Raw genomic sequence first — 16,903 nt, 5'->3', positions numbered from 1 at the left:
GCTCGCCTGTGCTGCGTTATTTACTCTCCCACAAATAAAACCCAAACGGCGCCACTGAACCCCGGCCCTCCCTGCATCCTGACACTGAGTGCTAATTAGGAGACAAATAAAGTCGGCTACAGAAGCAGAAAATTAAACAGGCTTATCAGACCAATCTAGCCACTTCCCTCAAAACTTAGAGAAAAGCAAATGTGGTTATAAAAACTTCTTTATATTTTGGGTTCTCTCTGAAAAAAAAAAAAGGGGGGGAGGAAAAGTTCATTCCTTTGACGTTCATCACTAGACAAGCATCTCATCAAGATCCATCTGACATCCTATTTAACTGTTCAGAGGAAGAGCTAATCAGAGCTTGAAAGAAAGGACGGAGCGGGACTCCGGGAATACAGCGCTGTAGGCTGGCTCTTTGCGGAGAAAGTGAAAATAAATTATTTAGACTTGACAAAGTCCCTTGAAGTCCCGCGGTCTTTCTGCCTGGCTGGGTCTCAGGCCTGTCACCAATATTTCAGCGGTTATTTTTGGAGGGGGAGAAGGCAGGCTGCTTAGCAGGTAGCATTTGGGAATTAAGAGCTAGATGTACTTATGGTTTTCACGAGCCCTGACAGATGTTGAGTGTCTTCAACTGTGGCACAGTAAGACACTTAATACTAATGGTGCCGGTTTGCGGTAGCAAACCTCCTTCCTGCCATGTTCCAGCATCTTTGCTCCCTTCTAAATTGCTCCTTCGGAAGAGAAGAGAAAATACATGCTCAGCATCTTCCTCACAGTCCGTCTGGCTCAATGCTGATGTGCCTGTTCTCTGAAGACCCTCAAATCTCCTTTCCAAGCAAATGTCACTGGGATCAGCTTAGCACAGCTCCTCACTACCTCCTGGAGATCAAGCTGCAGCCCAGGAAGCTTCTCCCTCACCTCTCCCAAGGCTGCGCTCAGCTCGGTGGTTCATGTTTTGGATGCATCTGCGCATGACTCTGCCGGGCACTGGTCCCTGCTGGGCAGGAGATGGGTCCTGCTCAGTGCTGCAGGCAGTCCCTCGGCTCTGAGAGCCACCAACAAACCTTCCCTGCCCACCCCGCTCCCTGCCCCTTCCCCTCCCCACCACGAGCACGGGGCCAAGAACGTGCCTCGCTGCAGAGTGCCAGCACCGGCGTCCTTGGCCAAACTAACTACCAACCTCGGACCAGTCACGACAAACAGCTTAACGTTTACCCATCACCTAACGTACCCTCAAAAACCAAGGCCACCTTCACACCTTTCGGACGAAGGTCGAACGCCCTCCTGAGCCCAGCAAGCCCACAGCAAGGGGTCTTGCCTGGGCCAGTCACGCCAGATGCTCCTGCATCTCTCCTGCCCCTTCCTTGGTGAACACCAAACAGTTATAATACTCAGGTCAATATATATAGGTACCACGTATATATATTTGTGTCGCTGTTCTGCGCATTAACAAAGACACCAACCCCACCAGGCACCACTTGTCCTTTCCGCCCCCTCCCCCTCCTCCCATGTCTGTGCAGGAACGCAGCCAGGGACCACCTTACGTGGCCCCATCGCACTCCCCCACTGTCAGCTTCAAGGCTCCCTGCTGGTGCAGCGTCTTTAAGGCTTTGAACTCCAAGGGCATGGTGTGTGGGCTGGCCTGCGAGGTGTAGCCGTACTTCAGGCTGTCGTAGTAGTGGTACTTGACCGGATTCTGGTTCTGGTCCAGGGGAAAGGGCCAGAAGCCGTAGAGATAGATCTGGTTGCAGAATCGAGTGGCTAAGGTATACATGAGGAGGCCAGTGGTGGGTCGCTTGATGTGCACCTTGTTCGTTAGCCAGTACCTGCAGTGGGAGAGTAGAGGAAAGCGTGTTATCCCCTCCCACCACGAAGCTTGTGTCTTGCACGTAGTCTCTCTCCAGCCTCTGACTAAGATATATTGGTAATTCAAAGTGAGAGGTTTGTGACTAGCAGAAGAGTTCTCCATGCCAAGAAAAAGCCTCTCTAGGGATTACTTCATGAATAAGCATCCTCCTGCTCTCTGTCTGGCAGTTACATCACACTTGTTGCTATGGCACTGAAGCATCTCATGCCTTGGCGATCCTTTATGAAAAACAAACTGCTTGCAATGGTAGCCTTCAGTACTTCAGCCTACAATTACCTTCCAATCAACCTGGGAGATCAATACCATAGACCAAACCATTCATATCTCAAGTAGACTCTGGCAACCCCTTGAAGCAGACGTTCTCACACACAGAAGCTGATGATTTTCATTGATGAATGAAGATTTTTACTCCAATAGTAAACACAACAGGGCTGTAAAAACATTTGCCTCGGAATAAAGGGTCAGCAGCCTGAAAGAGCTAAAACACACGGCTGTGCTCACAACAGACCCAGTGACTGCTGCTGTGATCCTGGACCAAAATACATCACCCCGCTCTGCAACATCACTCCATGAGATACACGGCGTAGCACACTGCGATGTATAATGTGTCATCGAAGGTCAGCTGTGCTCGCTGCTGTGAGTGCGTTAGTTTTTATGAGGGATGGCAAAAACAGCGGGGGAAGGAGGCACCCTGTAGCGATGCACGAGCAGAAACAGTTTCAGCAGCTGTATTTCGGGCTACTGAATAAACTTATTGCAGCATCAACACCTGGTAAGAAGGTGTGTTCAGCGCCCAGTGTTTATTGCGCAGGCAACTTAGCTGGTTTGCTCAGCAGAAAATTGCTGTCAGAGGAGCAAAATCAGAAAGCAAAAGGTTTGGGAGAGGTACATGTACCCCCCTGGGTACACTCCCTCCTCTTCCAGCACATCTGGTGCCTGCGCTGCCCCACAGCAGGCAGGGATGGTGCAGGCAGCGCATCCCGCCCTGTCACAGCCTGTCCGAACCCTCAGATTATTTTTCATGGGTATTTCAAAGGGTCTGGATTCAGGTGAGCGACTGGCAGCACTTTGGATAAAAAGCACGAGGAGGCAGAGCAAAGTACTTGGCCCTTCTGTGCTCTCACCCAGAGGTTTGGGATCCTGAGCCGCAGGAAGTGCCTTGCTCCTCACTCACACTTTCTGGCAGGCTCCTGAGGGTCTGTGCTCAGACAGCTGGAACCCCTGGGAGAGCTGAGCCTTAATCCTGCAAATTAGCTTTTCACGAACGCCATTAAAATTTAGCAACCAAGGCACAAAATGTACTTGTTGTATTCAGCCAGATAAGAGGAAAATTGACTTTTCTGGTGAATGAAATTCTGGAAGCACATACAGGAAAGGCACGGCAGGGTTTACTGGAGTCCCACACCCCAGGGGTGTCCAAGCACCTGAAGCTTTAATAAAAGACAAGTATGACCTTTTGGGGAGGTCCTTCTTGCCTGACTTGCCTCCTCAGCACCCAGCACGAAAGAGGAGCAAGAAACTGGGGGAAAACTGTGGGAATACAGCATCTCAGTATCACACCTCCTGGGCTTGACTGGCCATATGGGTCACACTATGGGGACACAGCAAAGCTCGCTGCGGTGCCAAGGTAATCTGCTCCCACAGGTAGCCATAAAGCAGCCTCCCTGATGAGTTTATGGGTAAGTGCATTAGACCCCCGGTGTGCAGCGAGAAATGGGAGATTATCACAACCATTTAACACCGTGAATTAGGGTATCCTCATGCAGCAGGGAAACTACCTGGGAAGAACTGTCAAGCCACGTTAACCGGCTGGCTTTGGGGGCAGACAACTGTCTGGGTTTGTCCTGCAGCTGCTTTAGCATTAAAACTCTCCTTTTATCCTTCTACCAGCCCGAGCACAGAAAGATATCCACAACCTTATGCCTGCCCAGAATAATAACTTCCAGATTTTGTTGAGAAGCTGTAAAAACCCTATGAACATACAACGACCTTGACAGCGTGATGAGATGCACTCAGGTACCACCCCTGACCACCAATGTTTCAAGCATATTAATGATGACAAAACCAACCTGGGTGAAACACAGAAGTGCCCTACAGAAGCACACCATCCTCTGCAACCCCGCACGCACAAACAGCCCTACCAAGACCAACAAGTGTGTGCGACTGGTACCCAAAAGCAGCCCTACCAAAACCAGCCCAGCATATCCACCTCAGCACACGCAGCTTGCGAGCACTCACTCAATAATCTCAGAGTAGGGAACAATGACAATTCAGTTTCTTGTAATAAAAATTTAAAAACTGGCTCTTTTATATCTCCCTCTACTGCAGGCGTGGCATTGCAAAAACAAGGAGGATGACAAACCTTGCTCCTATAGCATCATAAATTCTCTCCGCTGGCTGCAGCCTTGGGAGGGGGTGATGGACTCCAGGCTGTCCCAGCCCACCCACACAGATGACATGCACCATATATAATGCCCAAACCACAACGCAGGCCATGCTGCAGTGCTTGCCATTTGTTTCCTGTACAGTGAAGGTGGGAAATCCTCCGGTGAGGTCTGGTGAGTATTTTTAATGGCTGGTTTGGGATGGGAGTGTGGGAGCTATGCAGGGAGATCTCCCTCTTACCTCTCCTACCACTGGCCAACTGCGACAGTGGCCACTTTCCCGGAGCAGGAGAGAACAGCTGGGGATGGAAATAAAACCTAATTAATTCTGTAAACCCAAATGAGGTTGTCTGGGTGCACAGGGGATGCTGTGTCAACAGCACACCTTTAATATGTGAGGTCCGGGATTTTAATTAGGAGGAAGGATAATCTCGAAGCAGGCAGTAATTATTTTTCAAATTGGCTACACCAATCACCATAACTATTAACTGCAACATTTTATGGAAAGAGACAGCAATTAAAAGAGAAGAGCAAAGAGCAGTTCTGAAACCAAATACCTCCTTTCTCAGAGCCATTCTCACAGCGTGGACCTCCTTCAAAAGCACCACTGTGTTGTTTCTGTAAATAAACCCTCAGGGGTGGAAGCAGCTGCACAGACAGGCTGGTGCCTGAGCAGGATGCAGCTATGAACAGGAACCATGATGCTGTCAGGAAAAAATTGTCCAAGACAGCTCTTGTTTCGGATCATGATAGTGACAGATGGAAAACGCCATCAGATGTTCAAGGCCATCCTTTGTAAGGAGGCAGCTTAGACACAAGCCCTAGCACCTAGCTGAACTGATACTTGACGGTAGCCAAGGACAGAGGCTTCAAGAAAAGCAGCTCAGCTCAGAGGGTCTCATCCAAGCTGGTAGGTGGTTCTGGTTGCTCCTCAGCAACAACAATTTTCCAAGAAACTTAAGAAGTCTCCTAAGCAGAACTGCACAGCACTGCTGCCACTGCCTGACCGTTGGCATGTGCCTCCTCCAAGGGCTGCACTGAAGCCATGGGGGAAGCAACCGCCATCTTCAGACCTTAAAGCTCAGTGGGAGTCCTTCAGGGGACAAAATGCTCTGAAACGACCTGTAAGAAGCTGCAGCTCCTAACCGAGCCAGGGAAGGTGGCAGCCCCCATGTCACACATCTGGAGCATGCACTGACAGTGCTCATCCTCCCCCAGCACCGCCAAATTCAGGGAGCAGAGCCTGGGCTTGATGTGGGCTGAAACACCGGGTGCAAAACTCCTCCCTGCAGAAGTGTTTGAGGACCACTGGTGAGGGCAGGATCCTGCTCTGTGCTTACCCACCATCTCCCGATATGTCTGAGAAAAACCCAAAGTCACTTGTACCCTCCAGGTAAGGGTTAACCTGCGGGAGAAAATGAACAGAAAATCCATCGCCTGATGAAATGAATAAGAAAACCTCAGGTCAATGAAGAAATCAAATTTCAGCAGCATCAGCTGCATTATTTAGTGATACAAATCAGAATAGCTGAAATAATGCAATTTCAGATCCTTTTAAAACAGCTTATTCATAAAAGTGTGATACAAACACAAGCTGTTGTGGATGTGCTAATCCTTGACTGTCAGAAGTATATTATCAGTCTGCCACACACATCCTGCTCCCATTAATACTCATGAAAAACAGCTACAGGTAATCAGAGCGAGTGCCCTGGCAGTGCTCCCTGCTCACAGTGGTGCAGGCGAGGACAGGACCCACCAGTGATGGGCACAGCACGTATTCCTGGCTGCTGGGTGGAGGGGGGTGAAATGCTGGAGCCCAGGGAGCATCTGCTCCCCTCCACCCAGCTTCTGCCAGCCCTTTTCTGCCCATGTATCCAGTCTCCTCTGTCATGTCCACTAAAATAGCCAAGAGCCACGCACAGCGATGAGATCTGGGCTGGACGGGTAGGAATGGGCAGGTCCCCATCCACATTCATGCTAACGCCGACTCCAAAAGCTGGATCTGGAAGGTGGCTCTGCAGTCAGAGTTCGGCTTTCTTCCCAGGGTGGGCAAAGCCCAAACACCAAATCAAACCTCTATATCCAGACTGGAGCTGTGTATCACGTGGCTTGGGTCTGGTTTTGGTTACTTGGTGTAAGGAAATCAACGCAGAGTCATGGATAAGTAACTCTCTTCTACTCCAGGTCTTGAGCTATGTGATGCCCTTTCAAGCACACATGGTACTCAACACCCACAAGTTAAAGCATTCCCAAACAGATAGAAGGAGGAGGAAGTAACTGGGAAGAGGATTACCCTGTTTCTTTCCCCTGCCCTCCTACTCCCCTCTCCTTCTTTTGAGAAAGAAAAGACTAAATCTCCTTCCTGATTAACCAGAACAAATTAACTGTCTTGGGGTCCCAGTGCAGACACACACCACAGCTTGGGCACAATGTGGCTCGGGCTCAGAAGGGGCGAGAATAATTGCTTACAAGGATTTCTTTGTAGGATATCCACAGATCTAACCCACATGTAGCTTTACAGGGCATTCGTACGCCCTCACATCCTCCCCCGCTCACACACTTGTGAACGGCTCTTTTCTCCCCCTACACTCCTCAGTCATCTTCTTCCCTCACCTGAGAGCAGGACCACTGTCCTTAAAATATCTGTAGGACAAGAGAGGAAGGGCTTTAAGGCATGAGTTCCCAGGGCAGATATTTCAGCGAAGTCCCTGTAAGCATTAAATACCGTAAAAGTGTGAAGTAGCTGGTTTAGAAAATGCACAAGTGGGTGACGCTGGCTAATCCACAGCAGAACCAGCCTCGAGACAGAGAGTGAGAAAAGATGAGCTGGGAGGGCTGTGAAAAGGAAAAGCAGCAGCTTAGGTTTGATGTGCTAGAGAAAAGGGGAGCCTGTGGAGGGGTGCGAAAGAGTGGGATGATGCAATCAAAGCAGTGGGTTAGGAGAATCATCGGCACATGCCTGACCTGTATGGCTATACGTGAGGCAAAAGCTGTTGGAAAGGAGGTGGCATAAACAAGATGCCAGGCGAGGAGGGAGCAGGGGAGGGTTTCCACCTTGGCTGATGGCTGAGCAGCACTTCCCTGAAAAATCAGCTTAGGCATTGTTCGGGTCTGAGAACTCAGGGAGACATCTGAGGCGAAGATGAATCCACCTGCACTTCTGAGGATACAGGGCACAGTGTGCACTCTGCACACTACGCACCCTGGGCAAGGCGCTCACTGTCATGAAGAGTGCACGCGAACTGTCACAGCTATTCGGATGTTAAATCTAACAGGAGACTTAGCCGAGGAGCTGGAATATTTATTGATTTATTTTATTTTTCCCTTTCAAGCAGCTCTTAACAAAATCTTATGGGATTAGAAGTGGTTGCTGCCAAGAGACCCTCATGATGGACACAGTGAGAAATGCTAGACTAGATTAGACAAGGCAAACTGAAATGTTTCCATGAGTTCTCCACAAGAAGCGATAGTCAAACCTCCAGACACAATTATTTTTCCCTGCTTCCTACATTTCATGTTATTTCTCTAACAAAAGCTGCTCGGCAATAGCAATTACAAGGTTTTTTGGAGACACTAACAGATGACTTATAAGGGGCTTGCTTGCTTCCCAGCCAGGAGACGAGCGCTGTGCTCGCCAGATGAATCGCTCAGGAGACGTTTTATAGAATCGCTTCGAAGTGAGTCACGCACCCCCAAAGCGTATGGCACCAGCCCCGTCCCCGCAGGCTGGCTCCCTGCCACGGCACGGCTTTCCTCCTCAGCCTTAGGTAGCGACTCGGCTTCCTTCTGAGCTCCTCCATCGAAATACTGATGGCTCTCTCCCCTCCTGGAGTGAAGATGGTCAGTTTAACTGCGTAAGAGTCTCTGTCCTGTTGCACAGATTATCCAGAATCATCACACAAAAAAGCTATCAGGAAACATTTAAGGCATCTAGCTAGGAAGGTAATGTCTCAAACGATGCTGTTAAGGACAACAAACCCAAATGCTTTTTACTTATCTCAGCAATGCACACTCTAGAAATGCCCCAAACGCACTGAAAATTATAGGAAAAAATGCTCAATTGCCACTAAAATGCATTCTGGTCTGGGGGAGAGCAGAGCAGGACCATAAATACTGCGGTTCGAGGAGGAGTCAAAAACTCAGAAACGCGTTTTGCTGGTAGCAAAGAAAGAAGAGAAAAGGCAAAGTGTTTGTAGCCGAATTGAGTTGGCTGTGATGTTAGCCTTCGAAGAAAGTTCTATTCTTTGAAAAAAATTAAAATAGATAAAAGAGAGTCTTGGCTGAGAGACTTCCTCTATTTCTTCATGATTTCCAAGTCAACTTAGAATAGATTTTAAAGTGTAGCTTTATCTAGCAAAGGAGAAGACAGGACGTCTCTGCAACTGCAGCCCTCTGCAACTGCAGCCCACTGCAACACAGCGGGATGTTCTGTGGGGCTTTGTGGATTATGAATTCTCTGCTGCATGCTACATGCACAAAATGCATTTGTTTCACAAATCTCAGATCTGTCAAGGCAAAGTATAATGCTATGAACCAGTACGCTCCGCAGAGAGAGCTGGAGAGACAGAGGCAGTTGTAGGAGACCACATCCCTGTACCAGCAAGGAGCTCATAAGCAAAAAGGTGGGATGATTGTAGCTATTAAGACAGTATCACAGAAGATGATGAAGTAAAATCCTAGTGATTCTGGTGAGTTCAAGCTGAGGAATGACTTCTTCACCCCAGGCTACATCATATCAATTACCCTGAGCAGATGATCTAGACAACCCTATAGGTACCTGAGAGACTTCCTAGCAAGCACCAAGAGCATCAGCACACACCCTCTCCCTCAGCTACGGCCAATTCATTCAGTACTGCCTGAATCACTCTGAAATCCACCCAAGACCAGACCTGAGGAGGCTGTGCTAAGGAAGGGTTTCACAGTGGCTCCAGTTGACCCCCAGAACAGCATAGCTCCCTGCCCCCCAGCCCTGGCTGGTCCCTCTGCACAGCTCCTTGGCCAGGCCACAACACACTGGGCAGGTGTTGAAGTGCTCCATCAGTTCTGGCTTTCTGAGGGGGCTGCAGTTTTAATTATATTAATTGTTAACTAGTAGGCATCCTTGTTCTCCTGCTGATGAGTGTGAGAGCAGGAGGGCAGGTCAGGCAGCAGCTCCCCTGACGAGGATTAGCACCGGCTCCTGCAGTTATAATTGAATTAGTGCTGCCTCCGTGCAGCCATGACCGCCCTTTCTCCACTGCCCCACAGCACAGTGACCAGCCCAAGGGACAGGATCAAGGTCTCGGCTGTAGCTCAGACCAGGCACTAAGAGCCTGTCATCAGCATCGGCCAGTGTCTGACTGCATGCTGGTACCACGTCCATCCCAGACACCCACCAACAGTGGCCGCTTCATTTGCTTGCTGGTCTGACTGGTTGCATCCCTCTGAGACCCAGGAGGTTTTCAGAAGCCTGAACCCATGTTCCTTGCACAGGACCCCATTAAAACCCACAGGAACACCAACACATACAAAAACCACTGCTCCAAGCCACAGTGGAGAGGAATGCATCTTCCCACCCACCAAGAGACGGCACTGACTCCCTGGGCTTCTCCCAAAATCCCTGCATCCCCTCCAGCCAGGTAGCACCTGCCAGCCATGGGTGGTGGCTCTAACACTGCTCTGTGGGAGATGCACGGGGACCACCATGGTACCAGCCAGCTCCACGAACCACAGGACTGCAGCACAGGAGGGCCAGGAAGGCAGCGCCAGTTGGAAGATAAGCTCAGCAGCAGAGCTGATTGAGGCATCCTCCTCCTCTCCTGTGGGACAGTGATGCCCAGCCCTTGCCAATCCCTCCACAAAGCTTCCTCCGGCAAGTTTCTGGCACTGGGCATGGCTGCCAGCACAGGATTAGCAGCCTGTTGATTTAAAGGGCTTATTACAGGAGCTTAATTCTATTTTGACAGATGAAAGTAAGTCAATTACAGCTAGAAATAGCTCAGAATTTGGGTTGTGGGTTTTTTTCTTCCTCTCCTCCCTCTCTGTGAGCTGTGGTATCATTTCCTTCTCTTTCTCTATCTCAAAGCCAGCATTTTCTATGAGGCGCCTCTCCAGCCCAGGGAAGCCTTAGGCACTTGGGGCAGACATGGTTCTTCTCGCCCATTACTGCTGCCTGAGATGCACTGTGGCACAGAGCCTCCACTCCTCCCAGCCCACCCAGGCTAACTGTGGAGCCACCCTTCACAACCCTCTCCCCAGAGCACCCCCTTAGGTTTGCCCCTGTGGGAAATGACCCCAAAATCTGACCTGTGGCTACCCCCTGCACTGACATGCAACCTGAGCTGAGACAGAGTGACACCCAGCACAGACCAACTGGCCAGAAGAGCTCAGGCTCAGACACGTGTGGGAGGAGAAGTGCTCAAAGTGACCAAGAAACATTAATGCTGAGGCTTAGAGGTGGGAGCACCAGATACATAAGTGAATTCCCATCCCAGGAGATGAATAGGGTCTAGTCAGGGTCAGAGAGGAGAATTACTGCCACTAAACCATCTCCAGCATAAGCCACCAACTGCCTAGACTCCCTAAATTCCTAATGAATCATGATTCTCCATAAAGCAAAAGCCTACGTCATCCCTAAGCCATTTACGTGGAGGTCTCACCCCTGGGGCTCTTTTTCTTCTACAACCTCCCCATCCCCACCACACCTGTGTCTCCCAACACACAAGAAGCTGTGAGGAGAGAGCAGAAAGACTCCTTCCTTCCTTCCTTCCCTCCCAGTACGTCCAGCCACCACGACCTCGCCCCATTTATCTCATCAGCAGACCAGACCATGCCAGTTCCCTCCCTGCCTTAGCTGGGCGTTGAAGATGAGCAGAGCAATTAGCACCATTAAAGGGACACACAGTTCACTCCTGAACGACTCCTGCTACTGCCAAGCCCATCCAGGCTGCCAGGAGCTCCCTGACCTGAGGAGGTGTATGAGACTTGCATGCGTCACTCAAGGTCAAGGTGACAAACCTTATCACTAGCTCAGCACACACACATTTCTTCAAGCCCTAACCATAGGTTGAGAAGTTAGCATGGTGACCACCCAGACTTAGAGCCAGGAAAGCACTGGAAGACTTAGGCTTGCAGTATATCACGGCTAAAAGCCCTCACACTCCAAGAGCAGAGTGGGGAGCTCCTGCTTGCGAGCCTTCAGTTCTCATCTAGGGACCAGTCATCACCCATGGAGTCCTCCTCATGGTCTGCAGAAACACATTTCTTCAAGCCCTAACCATAGGTTGAGAAGTTAGCATGGTGACCACCCAGACTTAGAGCCAGGAAAGCACTGGAAGACTTAGGCTTGCAGTATATCACGGCTAAAAGCCCTCACACTCCAAGAGCAGAGTGGGGAGCTCCTGCTTGCGAGCCTTCAGTTCTCATCTAGGGACCAGTCATCACCCATGGAGTCCTCCTCATGGTCTGCAGAAACAGCTCGTGCCATTTGCCTCCAGCACAGACCCACTGATCACTCTGAGCCTCAGAAAGCTCGTGAAATCCTGGCTCCGAGCACACCAGAAACGCTCTCACCCTCGGACAGCATGCAGCAGGCGCAGCGAGGGGTAGGCAGTCCTGACGTTGATGTGATGCTTCAGGATGAGTTCGTTCACCCACTCCACTCGCTCCTTGCCCCCCTTGGCCATGAACGCTGGGATCCAGAGGATGCTGCCGTTGAGGCTGTGGAGGCGCTGTAGCAGCTTCTCCCTCCAGGTCTCATTCACCAGGTCCTCGAAGGCCCGTTGTATGACCGAGGGGTTCATAGTCACCAGGTCTGTCTTCATGCCCACGTCCTGCGAGTACTCCTGGACAGGGGCCAGATTGCACCTGCGAGGGAAAACACTGAACAGCCCTTTACAATGGACGTGGCAGTGACAAACACGAGGGGTGTCTGATGCCGAAAGCCAGGGCCAGTGCCAGGTGTGCCCTTTTGCCTTCAGTTTTGGGGGAGGAAGACAGAGAATGAGCCTCTGCAGTAAATGAGAGAGGCTCTGACCTGGTAATGATGAGCCATCCTAACCTAAGGTCAACATTCCTCAATATTGCGGCACGTGTGTGCATATTGCTCTGGGGAATGCCAGCAGACACGACTTAGGTGGCTGGTGGTGGCTTAGTAGGGATCGGTATCTCTTCTGGGGTAGTTCAAAAAATAACACCTCCTGTCTTTGCTGCCACAGCAGATTTGAAATGAAATGGCCTTTCCTGCACAAGGAAAGCATTCGCCACTTAATTCTAGACCTGCTGGGGTAATACTAGGCCAAGTCCCTTTTCCCTCCCTGACAGAGTCTCTGCTAACAGCAGACCCGATGGCACCAGCTGCGATAATGACACCGGCAGGCAGCACATGCCAGAACATAGTCTCCGTAGGGTTTGGCTGTCTGGAGGCTGCAACCTTCAAAACCCATCTCTTTCTGTAGGACTAACTGGTGCCTCCTCTCAGGCAGTGCTCACGGATACGGGCACACACGCTCCTGTGCCACGAGCTCCTGCATCACGCCAGGGATGAGGGATGAAGGGCTGCGGGATAAACTGCCAACAAATCACCCTCGTTATATGGTGGTTTCCTACAGCTCCTCGAGTGGGGAACTACAGCCATTTAGCCGTGGCCATGCCATGGACGTGTGCTGGGTGAGCAGCTGATGGGGGGATGCAGAGATGTTCCCCTAGCATGGTGAAAAACAGTGGGTACCTCCAGGTTAGTACACTGTGGGGTGTACTACAGTGAGGTTACAGTATTTAACGAGCAGGAATTGCATCCTAACCATCTGCCTTGATAATCAGCCATTACTACTGTCTTCCCTGCTTCACAGATGGGAAAATTAAAGGAATAGAGTAAAGGAAATCCAGCTACTGGCATACAGAGTCCTTCTGATCCCCTTAATCACAGGAGTAAAATAACTGAAAATAAACATTGGATCTGAAGAGCGAAACTGTATCGTGGACCCAGCTCATCGCTGGTCACTGCCAGCCCTGCAGAGGCTGCTGGTCTTCAACAGGAGGATGCAGATTCAAGCGGTGGCTCAGATTACCTCTGGTGGGAAGAGCACATCCATGCTGGACTGCACCAGCATACCTGGCTGGAGAGAAGTCGCTCAAAATCCCAGTCCTTACACCCAGAAGTGCATTTCTCCTGTAACTTTGGTGCCTGACACAACAGCCCCTCCCTGAACCTTGCCAGAACTGCAGTAAGCGATTTTCCCTTTGCTCACTCTGGTTACACTTAAGGACGAGCACAGTAACCCCCATGGACAGGACGGAGCTGCTGGCAGCCAGGCAGGCTGGAGCAGCTGGGCTTGAGTGGGGGGCAGAGGTGACATTATCCTCGGTCCCATGTCACGCCAGGGACTGCCTCTGTGAGCTGCTGATGGATTGGATTGTCTTCATAATAGACTCTCCAGAAAGCAAACGTCTGCACATACATAAATCATCAGCGGACTTCGACAGCCCCTCAGCTAACAGACGTACGCGGGGGTTTGGGATGGGATGGCAGGCGCGCTCCTCCCCTCCACTTCCAGCATCTTCCGTAGCGGGAAGCGAGGGGCGGGATCTCTTGCTGGAGGTCCATGGGGCAGTACATCTGGGGGGACATCGGAGCTGTGGAGGGAGTGGTCACAGGGGAATGTCAGACCTGGGCGTGCACACGTGTGGTGCCAGGGCACTGTGTGATGCACTCAGGGCTCGAAGGCTCAAGTGATCTGGGGAAAAATTGAGCTTGTGTCCATGGGAGAGTCCAGGACAAGGTTTGTTCGCAAGACGGCAAGCACGTGGGAGAAGAGGAGTCAGTGCATGGGACCAGGGGTGTTGGAGGTTAATAGTGCCCTGGGGGTTTAAAGGTGCACCAGGAGAAGACACAGGAAGCACTTGGTGGTGGGCAGGACGTTTGCACTGGTGAACTCTATTGTGTGCACATTCGTGATCAGGACTCCAGCCCTTTTCCAGTGCTCCAAAACCTGTGAAACCCCCTCAGCTCCAGCACGCAGCAGGGCACAGCCCCCTACCGTATCACGAAGCTGTGTGCGTCGATCTCGGGGCCGCAGCCGCTGCCAAGCAGGACCCCTGAGTTGCCCACGATGGCGCAGCTGGAGAACTGCTTGCCCTTCAGGGGTGAGGTGCGGGGCAGCAGCTCGTACAGGTTCTGTGAGACGTTCATGGTGCTGTCCCTGTCAAAGACGTAGTGGATGATGTCCCCAGGCTTCAGCGTCCCCTTCAGCACCGAAATGTCCTTCTCTGCATCCAGGAACTTCAAGATCTGTTTCCTGAGGACAGGGAAGAAAACAGCCCCATCAGATGAGGTACAGAGATAACTTGGCTCACACATAAGACAAACTCTTGCCTTCTGGCTGCCCTCAGTCTATGGCCAGTCCGTCTGATGCTCTCTAGGGACAGCTTACGAACAGTTACCTCCACCTTAACGCCTGCTCCTTCTCCACCCATCCCTTCCCGGGGCAGACTAGCATAGTCATCCCACCGTTAGTGGGGGGTCCCTCGATTTACCCCAGGAGAAGGGTTTCCTTCTCCCCGCCGTGACCCACCACCCACGCACACTAATTCCACTTGGCCTGGAAAATGGGGGCTCAAGTGCTCCGTGTTTCACTGTTGCGAGGCCAGCTGGTTCAGCCAGGAACTCATTTCCAAGCGATCGCTTACAGATATGAAGCCTAGCTCAGCAGGAGATAAGCCTTTTATTTCTTCCTCGACTTCTTTAGATGATACACAGAGGCAATTTGCCAGCTTGCACTGGAGAGGACCAAATCCGTCTCTTGTCCTATAGGTAATTACCAGTACCTGATCTTCAAAGAGAGTGTCTGGTTGTGTCTCCATTTGGATGAGGCTGGTTTAATGTTGTGCTTAATGCTTTCATTACTTCTGTCAACAACAGCTGGAGCCGAAGAGTCATTTATTATTACTTCAGCTCTAGAGCAAAGACAGACAGGGAGAGAGACAGGATCCGTTAGCATCCCAGTGGCATTTCTAATTACTGTCTTCGACTCTGGCTTCTGGAATTCAAACTTCATCAGAAAAGCAAAATTGTAGTTTTGAGCTAAACAAGAACTGAAAGCCTGTTTTATTCCGCTACACTCAAGCAGACAGACACAAACCCTTAAATACCTGCCCGCTTACACGAATACAGTCACAGCCAGGCACAGCTCTAGAGAAAACACAACCCAGCTGCAGGAAGGCATGCACACAAAAACACGAGCAAGGCAGGTTGGCAGATGGACACTTGCAGACAAGACACCCCGGAGCCCCAGGGAGCCCCCAAAGTTCACCAAGACATTTTCTATGTGGGCAGCCGAGGTTGCTGCCCTGTGGCCTCGTGGTCACACATGAGCACCCCAAAGTGCAGCCAGCTCAGCTCCTGCAGAGGGTTAAAAACCTTGTCAGAGAAGCGCAGCCTTCACTTTACCCACAGCAAAAATTAATTTAGCTGAGACACAGCGTGCTGCTCGTGCGATCGGGCTCCGAGCACCCTGCACCACACAGGGTGGGGCTGGCTCACTCCTAACTTTTTCTCCCGCTAGAAGAGAGCACGAGGCTTTCAGCATCTGTATCGCCTGCTGCAGACCCAGAAATGAGCAGGGGGGTGGGCGACGGTGAGACGCTGCAGTTTGGAGATGATCACTGGGGTCATCATTAAAATCTGGGACTTTTAAGTTATGCTCTAAGAGGCAAATCAGCCCCAGCACTTCAGTGCCATTTACACCAAACGACATGAATTAAGGGAGCCTCTGAATTTTTGATTCCAGCCAGCCACCCTCCAAAGAGAATAGCCAAGCACCTCATCAAGAAGCTGCACATGTATCTGCAGCCCCAAAAAGCCTTCACAGTTCAGAGCTCTGAAAAATACACAGCCAAAGCACTCGCTATCAGCTAAAGGGAATCTCCCTCTCTGGTGCAAAGGGCTTTTTCCAGATGAGAAACAGTTTGTAAATAAATCCGTTTATAAAAAGCACATAAACTCCAAGGAGAGAGAAGAGCGAGAGATGGGGCGGAGCTGGCAGCCCAGGCTCATGGGCAGCACCCTGCTCCCAGAAGCACATCTCCAGCCCAGGGATGGAGCTCCTGAGGACACACTGTGGCTCGCACTGTGTCATGTTTCAGAAAGATGAGGAAATGTGTTTATAACCGCTGGCTGCCGGTGTCCTTGTGCGTGTTTGTACTGCTGGCAGCCCAGGCTCATGGGCAGCACCCTGCTCCCAGAAGCACATCTCCAGCCCAGGGATGGAGCTCCTGAGGACACACTGTGGCTCGCACTGTGTCATGTTTCAGAAAGATGAGGAAGCACCTCTCCAGAGGCTGCCAGTCGAGGCTGTTGGATTTGTCTGCATCTTACGTTTTGCCACATCACCTCGTGCCTTGCAAAGCTTAGTCAGAAGGTGTCAAAAATCATGAAAGAAGCAGGGTAAAGAATAAGTCACGGGTGGTGACATCATCGCAGAATGATTTCACTCTTCCTTTCTCGCATGGTGTCACTAAGCTTTGCCACCGTGCCACGTGGTAACGCTGGGCTGACATGAAATCATTGCAAAAAATAACACAGAGAGACACTGAATGAAGCTGCGACGCCACGAAACGACTCTGCAATGGAGTGACATTCCTGAAGCGCGTTATGGTAAAGCCGAATGAGGTTTTGATGTCAAAGAGC

At 50.8% G+C, this 16,903-nt stretch overlaps 1 protein-coding gene across 1 annotated transcript in view; it reads right to left on the bottom strand.

The window, feature by feature from the left end:
• Positions 1-1,528: 1,528 nt before the first annotated feature.
• Positions 1,529-16,903, bottom strand: part of ST8SIA2 (ST8 alpha-N-acetyl-neuraminide alpha-2,8-sialyltransferase 2) — a 23,464-nt gene continuing 8,089 nt past the window's right edge. Inside the window, 4 exon segments of the mRNA XM_010137620.1 lie at positions 1,529-1,814; positions 11,791-12,084; positions 14,256-14,513; positions 15,043-15,171. Of these exon segments, the coding sequence (XP_010135922.1) occupies positions 1,529-1,814; positions 11,791-12,084; positions 14,256-14,513; positions 15,043-15,171 (967 nt within the window).

Source organism: Buceros rhinoceros, unplaced genomic scaffold (genome assembly GCF_000710305.1).
Source record: "Buceros rhinoceros silvestris isolate BGI_N320 unplaced genomic scaffold, ASM71030v1 scaffold16406, whole genome shotgun sequence".
NCBI lineage: Eukaryota > Metazoa > Chordata > Aves > Bucerotiformes > Bucerotidae > Buceros > Buceros rhinoceros.
This window is presented reverse-complemented; position numbering and strand designations above follow the sequence as displayed.